The 6,995-nt window shown below is 56.1% G+C and overlaps 1 protein-coding gene across 3 annotated transcripts; it reads left to right on the plus strand.

The window, feature by feature from the left end:
• Nucleotides 1-884: 884 nt before the first annotated feature.
• On the plus strand, nucleotides 885-4,219 carry LOC118659956 (patr class I histocompatibility antigen, A-2 alpha chain-like). 3 transcript variants are annotated; one of them, XM_036316722.1, is made up of 7 exons: nucleotides 885-1,045; nucleotides 1,221-1,490; nucleotides 1,717-1,992; nucleotides 2,826-3,101; nucleotides 3,220-3,339; nucleotides 3,776-3,808; nucleotides 4,135-4,219. In XM_036316722.1, the coding sequence occupies exons 1-7, from the start codon at nucleotides 976-978 to the stop codon at nucleotides 4,161-4,163; spliced, it is 1,074 nt and encodes a 357-aa protein (XP_036172615.1). In that variant the 5' UTR covers nucleotides 885-975; the 3' UTR covers nucleotides 4,164-4,219. The 3 variants fall into 3 exon arrangements, with proteins under 3 accessions (XP_036172615.1, XP_036172617.1, XP_036172616.1); XM_036316724.1 differs by lacking the exon at nucleotides 4,135-4,219 and adding an exon at nucleotides 3,883-4,042 and having other exon boundaries at nucleotides 900-1,045; nucleotides 3,776-3,822; XM_036316723.1 differs by lacking the exon at nucleotides 3,220-3,339 and having other exon boundaries at nucleotides 900-1,045.
• The last annotated feature ends 2,776 nt before the right edge of the window (nucleotides 4,220-6,995 follow it).

Here is a 6,995-nt window from a genome sequence, read left to right on the forward strand (position 1 = left end):
CAGTTAAAAAAAATAATGTGTCCCGATGAAATGTGCTCACTGCTTCCATGTGAGTAATTCATAAGGATGGCAGGGCAGGAGCGCTGGTGAAGGGCGCTGTGACCCACTGAGCACCAGCGACTGAGAGGATGCACAGGCTCCTGCTGAAATGCAGTCACACATGCTCCCTGGGCTCCTGTAGGGAGGGTGTGGGGGACTCACAGGGACAAGCTCAGGGCTGGGGAATGCAGGTCACTTCACAAGGTAACAGCCCCAGCCACACACTTCCTGTGTGGGAAGGAGAGTTGAGGAGCTTTGTCACTCTGGCTGCAGGGCTGTTTAGACACTTTGCATATGAAGCCTCTGAAATCACTCATTTACAGATTAGCTTCCTGATGTCCAGGCTTCCCAAGACTGTGGTCCCCCTGCCCTTCACTGGTCTTTTCAGGCCCAACTCCCCCAGGATTACAGAGGAGACCCTGTCCTCCGCCTCCTCTCACAGGGAGCTCACTCTCTGGCATCAAGGACCCAGGGTGAGTTTCCCTCTAGAAGAGTCCAGGGCAGAGATAACGGGTAGGAAGCAGAGTGCATTCCAGGGAGAGGGGTTCCAAGAGGAGAAGGGGAGGAAAGGGCTGGTCCCAGCCTGGGGAGTCTCCCTGGTTCTCACACAGCCCCTGGGCAGGACTGAGGGAGAGGGAGTGACAGAGCTCTCCGTGCAGGGGGAGGGGTCAGGGCAATGTCCCAGGTCCCAGGCCTGGTCTCAGGGGCCCAGCCCCAGGGCGGAGACTGAAGCGGGAAACTCAGTGTTGGGGAGTCCCCAGCTCCCCGCAGTTTCACTTCTCCCTCTTGCAACCTGTGTGGGGCCCTCCTTCCTGGATACTCGTGACGCGTCCCCAGTTCTCACTCCCATTGGGTGTCAGGTGCGACAGAAGCCAATCAGGGTCACTGCACAACACAGTCTCCTAGCAAGTTTGCTGGACTCCCTACACCCGGAAGATGCGGGTCATGAGGCCCCCAACTCTCCTGCTGCTCTGGGGGGCCCTGGCCCTGACCCAGACCTGGGCGGGTGAGTGCGGGGTCCGGAGGGACCGTCCTCTGCGGGGAGGAGGAGCGAGGGGACCTGGCGGGGGGCACGGAACCCCGGGGAAGGGCGTCTCCTTCCCCAATCCCCCGCCCACACCCAGACCCACCCGGTCCTGACCCCTCTCTTCTCCGTCCTGTCCCCCTTTTCCGGCCCCCAGGCCCTCACTCCCTGAGATATTTCTACACCGCGGTGTCCCAGCCGTACCAGCTAAAACCCCGCTTCACCATCGTGGGCTACGTGGATGACACGCAGTTCGAGCGGTTCGACAGCGACTCCGAGAGACAGAGGGCGGAGCCGCGGGCGCCATGGATGGAGCAGGTGGAGCCGGGCTATTGGGACCTGAGCAGGCTGAACGCCAGGGACTCAGCACAAACGTTCCGAAGGAACCTGCACACCCTGCGCGACTACTACAACCACAGCGAGGACGGTGAGCCACGGGGGCCGGCCCCCATCCCCACGGACAGGCCGGGGTCGCCCCGAGTGTCCGGGTGCGAGTTTCACCCCGAGGCTGCGGGCCCTGCGCTGCTCCCACCCGGGAGGAGCCCGTGGGGATTTGACCCGGTTTTACTTTCAGTTTGGATTCAATTCCTGGTAGCGGGAAGGGCGAGGGTTGGGGGGACTCAGGGTACGGGACTGACCTCGGGACGGGTCAGGGTCTCACACACTCCAGTTGCTGTTTGGCTGTGACATGGGACCGGACGGCCGCCTCCTCCGCGGGTACCACCAGTACGCTTACGATGGCACCGACTACATCGCCCTGAACGAGGACCTGCGCTCCTGGACCGCGGCCAACACCGCAGCTCAGATCACCCGGCGCAAGTGGGAGGCAGAAGATGTGACTGAGGAAAGGCGACACTACCTGCAGGAGGAGTGCATAGAGTGGCTGCACAGAGTCCTGGCGATGGGGAAGGAGGCGCTGCAGCGCGCAGGTACCAGGGGCCTGGGGCCTCCCTCACCTTCAAGTAAATGAGCCTGCTGACAGCTGGTTGCCCAAGGGCCCTGTCAGACCCACTCTCATCTGGAAAAGACCCTCCCCCCCACCCCCCCCACCAATCTCCATCTGCATGGGTGGAGATCCCCCTGACGCTGGTTGGTTCCCCAGACACCAGCAGTAGCCTGATGGTTCTCTGATCATCAGCCGAGAGGCTGTGGAAGATGGTGGCTTCTACGCCTGTGTCCCCTTCAATGGGCAGGACTGAGACCAGCGACTGGGCCTCAACAAGGAGACAGGACACAGGATCAGTGTCAGACCCCCCTCCTGTGGGCCAGGAGACTGAGTCCGCCTGGCTTTTCGAATCCAGTGACGCCCTCCCTTCTCTCAGGGACACCTAGGGGTGCAGTCTCTCAGGGACAATTAGAGGGGAGACCAAGCCTGAAGGAACTGAGCAGCGGTTCCCACTGACCCTGCAGTGGCTCTGGGACCCATGGGGGACTTGCTCTCTCAGGCCCTGCTCCCTGCCCCTCACCCAGTGTATCTGAGGTCTGACACCCACTCTTCTGAGTCCTTTGGCCTCCACCCAGGCCAGGACCAGAAATCCCTTTCTCCCCCTGAGACCTGCCTCCTGCCCTGGGCTGTGTCACTCTGACTAGAACTTTCTAAGGAGGAGAGGTCATCCCCAGGTGCTCTGTCCAGGCTGGTGGTGCTTGTGTGCTCCCTCGCCCTCCCCAGGTGCCCTGTCCACGCTCAGGTGGTCACGTGAGGGCTGCTGCAGGGTTCCCGTGACAGTGCCAAGTCCCTGAATTTCCTCACCTTTCTCCTCAGACCCTCCAAAGACACACGTGGCCCACCACCCCATCTCTGACCATGAGGTCACCCTGAGGTGCTGGGCCCTGGGCTTCTACCCTGCGGACATCAGCCTGAGCTGGCAGCGTGATGGGGAGGAGCAGACCCAGGACATGGAGCTGGTGGAGACCAGGCCTGCGGGGGATGGGACTTTCCAGAAGTGGGCGGCCCTGGTGGTGCCCCCTGGAGAGGAGCAGAGATACACGTGCCATGTGCAGCACGAGGGGCTGCCCGAGCCCCTGACCCTGAGATGGGGTGAGGAGGGGCGTGGGCACAGAGCCTCTTCTCAGGGAAGCAGGGGCCTGTGGAGGACTTCAGTGGGGTCGGGGCTGAGGCCTGGGGGTCAGGGCCCTCACCTCCCCTTCCCTTCCAGAGCCGCCTCCTCGGGCCACCATCCCCCTTGTGGCCCTCATTTTGGGCCTGGTCAACTTTGGAGCTGTGCTCACTGGAGTTGTGCTCGCTGTAGCTGTGATGTGGAGGAGGAAGCGCTCAGGTAGGGAAGGGGTGGGGCCTGAGTTTCTTGTCTCACTGGGGGTTGCAAGCCCAGGTCAAGTGTGTTCTGTTTCATTAAGGGCAAGTACCATCCCCACACCTGTGGTTGCCCAGTGTGGGGCCCTATTTGCTGACACTCACTCTTTAGTAAGACACGTGTGGAAATGAGGGACAGATTCATCACCTGATGATTCTAGTGATGGGGCCTGGTTCCCAGCACTCCCAGGTCAGGGAGGAAGGTCCCTGCTGAGGACAGACCTCCAGGAGGATAGTTGGTCCAGTCCCCACACGTGTAGTTTCCTCAGGTTTCCTGATCCTGCACTGGGTCTGTAGTCACAGTTCTGGAAACTTCTCTGAGCTCCAGGACTAAGAGTTCATTTAGGACCTCATGACCCTGCCTCCTCCCTGTCTTCTCACAGGAAGTTTTCTTCCCACAGGTGGAAAAGGAGGGAGCTACGCTCACGCTGCCAGTGAGTATGGAAGGGTGACCCCTGAGACCATGTAACAGTGCATAGGGGAGCCCAGGGGGACCTCACCCCCATAGTTCCTCCTTTGGTCCCCTCTCCTGGGGGGCTCAGACCCTGTCCTGTTTTGTTCTACCTCAGACAGCGATGCTGCCCAGGGCTCTAATGAATCTCTCATGGCTTATAACCCCTGATATAAAGAGGGGTTGGGACAAAGAGGACAGGTCTGGGTGATGGGGATTCTTTGGGACATAGTGAGCCTGCATGGGTTGTTGAGAATATCACCACTACAGCCACAGAGCTGAATATTTCATGATCATTTTCTTCCACAGCATTCGGCAAGTTCATTGTCGGGGACTGAGTGATGGGAGATTTATTCACGCTTTCACTTTGTGACTCGAGAAAATCTTATTTTTTTCCTCAAAAAGCATCTTCATGTGTGTGTTCCTATTAGCATAATGTGAGGAGGTGGGAGGTTGGTCCACTCCTGCCCACCACTTCCCCGTTAGAGCAGAGGCAGGCTGGGCCCTCCCCATCCCTGTCTTTACTTCCTGGTGTGCTGGGCTGCAACTTCTCACTTCTTGATTGAAATAAGAATGTATATGAGTTTTTTCCCCCCACTTTTTGCCATGAAGGGCTGATCGGTTCATCAACGGAGAAAAACCTGGCTGGTGTTGCCCACTGGTTGAGCATCCAACCATGAACCAAGAGGTCATGATTGGATTCCCTATTAGGGCATATGCCTGGGTTTCAACTTGGTTCCGAGTAGTGGGTGTGCAAGAGGCAGGTGATGGATGATTCTCCTTAATCATTGATGTTTCTATCTGTCTCTCCCTATCCCTTCCTTTCTCTGAAAATCAATAAAAACATGTTTTAAAAAAATTAAAGAAGATCCTAAAATTTGTGAGCACCGAGTACTTGTCAGATCCCGTGCGTTTGGTGCTGAGTCTGTTACATGTGGGGACAGGATTGGCTGTGAGACGCAGGTGTGGTCAGGGCTGTGCCCAGTGCATCCTGGCTTTGGTTACTCTTCGGCTGAGACACCTCTCTGCTCCTTTGTCCTCTCTTCAGTAGAAACTTGTCAGACCAGGACCTGCCTTCACAGGGATTCAAACATCACCAGTCCTTGTAAATCGTCCTAATAAAGAACATCTCCAGGACCATGGGCAGCGAGGGCTTCGCCTATTCATTGGATTGGCAGTTGGACAGACAATTCTGGGGATCAGGAGAGATGTCAGAAGGAGAAACAGACTTGGGAGGTGAGACATAAATGACATTTAAAGCCTTGAGGACGGACGAGGTCACCAAGGGACTGATGGCAACAGAAGACCAAGGAAGGACTGGACCCAGGACCCAGTGCTGAGCCATCTGTTCAGACTACACACCAGAACCAGCTGTGCAGTTCTGTCTCCGGGTCTAGAAGGCACAGGGACCACAGAGCCCCCAGCGTTCCTGTGCGCAGGAACCCCCTGGACCTCTTGTTGGCTCAGGACGCCTGGAGCAGAGTGTGAGAGGCTGGCTCTGTCCCAAGGTGCTGATGCTGCTGGTCTTCAGATCCCACATTGAGCAGCGAGAACCCAGACCAGGATCCCCGTGTCTGTGTGTCAGCCTCGCCTGCAGGGTGTTACACAGGTGGTTCCTGTCTGTGCCTATTCTCTGGGTCTGTGGGTCTGGGAGAGGCTGGGGTTTTGTAAGAAGCTCACAACCAATACTGGGGCTCAGCCAGCCTGGGAACCACTGAGGCCAGTGCCAGAGCTCAGGGTGGGGAGGGGTTTTACATCAACATTTAAAGGTTTCATTTTTCCTCAGAAAGAGAAGGGAGGACATTTATCACCAGATATGAGCTATAATTGTTGGGAGTTACGTGTCGTTCTCTCTGCCATGGGGTAGAGTCAGGTGGAAGATTTAGGGCATGGGTTTCCATAATAACATCTCTGAAGGCTTGTTCTCTGAAACTCTTCCCCAGATACAGTTCTTGGAGCAAACAATGGAATCCCAAACTATTCTAATTTAGACATAAAGTAGCATATATATATATATATATATATAGAGAGAGAGAGAGAGAGAGAGAGAGAGAGAGTGTGTCAGGGCTGTGCCCAGTGCATCATGTGGTCAGGAACCACCTGGACCTCTTGTTGGCTCCGATGTCTGAAGCAGAGTGTGAGAGTCTGGCTCTATCCCAGACTCTTCAGTAGAACCTTGTCAGACCAGGACCTGCCATCACAGGGACTCAAACATCACCAGTCCTTGTAAATCGTCCTAATAAAGAACATCTCCAGGACCATGGGCAGCGAGGGCTTCGCCTATTCATTGGATTGGCAGTTGGACAGACAATTCTGGGGATCAGGAGAGATGTCAGAAGGAGAAGCACACTTGGGCGGTGAGACATAAATGACATTTAAATGTCATTTATGACTCTAATAGTATTTTGATATTGGACTCTAATAGTATTTTAGGGAAAACCACAGACTTGAGGTCACAAAGCCAGAAACTGATCCACATTCAGCCCAGGTCGGGCCCCACACAGGAGCCACTGCCCTGCTGCTGGGCACCGATGCCACTGCTCACACCACTGACCCCTGAAGCTGGACCCTGGGCCCTGTGCTAGGACTGCCACCTCTGCTGCTCCTGGCACCTGACACTGTTACTGCCACTCCTGGCACCCTTGCCAAATGCAGCCTGCACAGTCCCAGCCTCTGCGTCACCACGTCCCGAGTCAGAACAGGTGGAGCCTCGTGCCATATCCAGACGCACGAATGTTGGGTGATGTGGGTTTCCCTCTTTTATGGAAGGACATGGTCTCTGTTTCCCACCAAGTCTCTTTATGTGTCGAATTCTCCTCATGTAGGAAGAGAATTCAGGTGCTGGGGGGAGGGACAGATAAGGATGAAAATTTTCAAACTTGGAGCAAAGCTCTAAGACTGGAAGGTCGGGACGTCGTAGGCACTTAGGTTTGGCTGGAAGAACAAGTGCCAATAGATGACATCCCTTCCAGAGGGCTACCTGCTTGCTCTGACTCTGAATTTCTTTGTGGGATGGTGAGAGATTGCCTTCACTGAGTTCTCGCATTCTGGGACACCAACTGTTTCCGACAATTCACCTCAATCCTGAGGAGAACTACCCAGAGTTTGCATCAGACCCCACATTCTCAGGGCTCTGTCCCATGAGACTGCCCTCACTTCTGATAAAGGTT

Source organism: Myotis myotis, unplaced genomic scaffold, assembly GCF_014108235.1.
Source record: "Myotis myotis isolate mMyoMyo1 unplaced genomic scaffold, mMyoMyo1.p scaffold_m19_p_7, whole genome shotgun sequence".
Lineage (NCBI taxonomy): Eukaryota > Metazoa > Chordata > Mammalia > Chiroptera > Vespertilionidae > Myotis > Myotis myotis.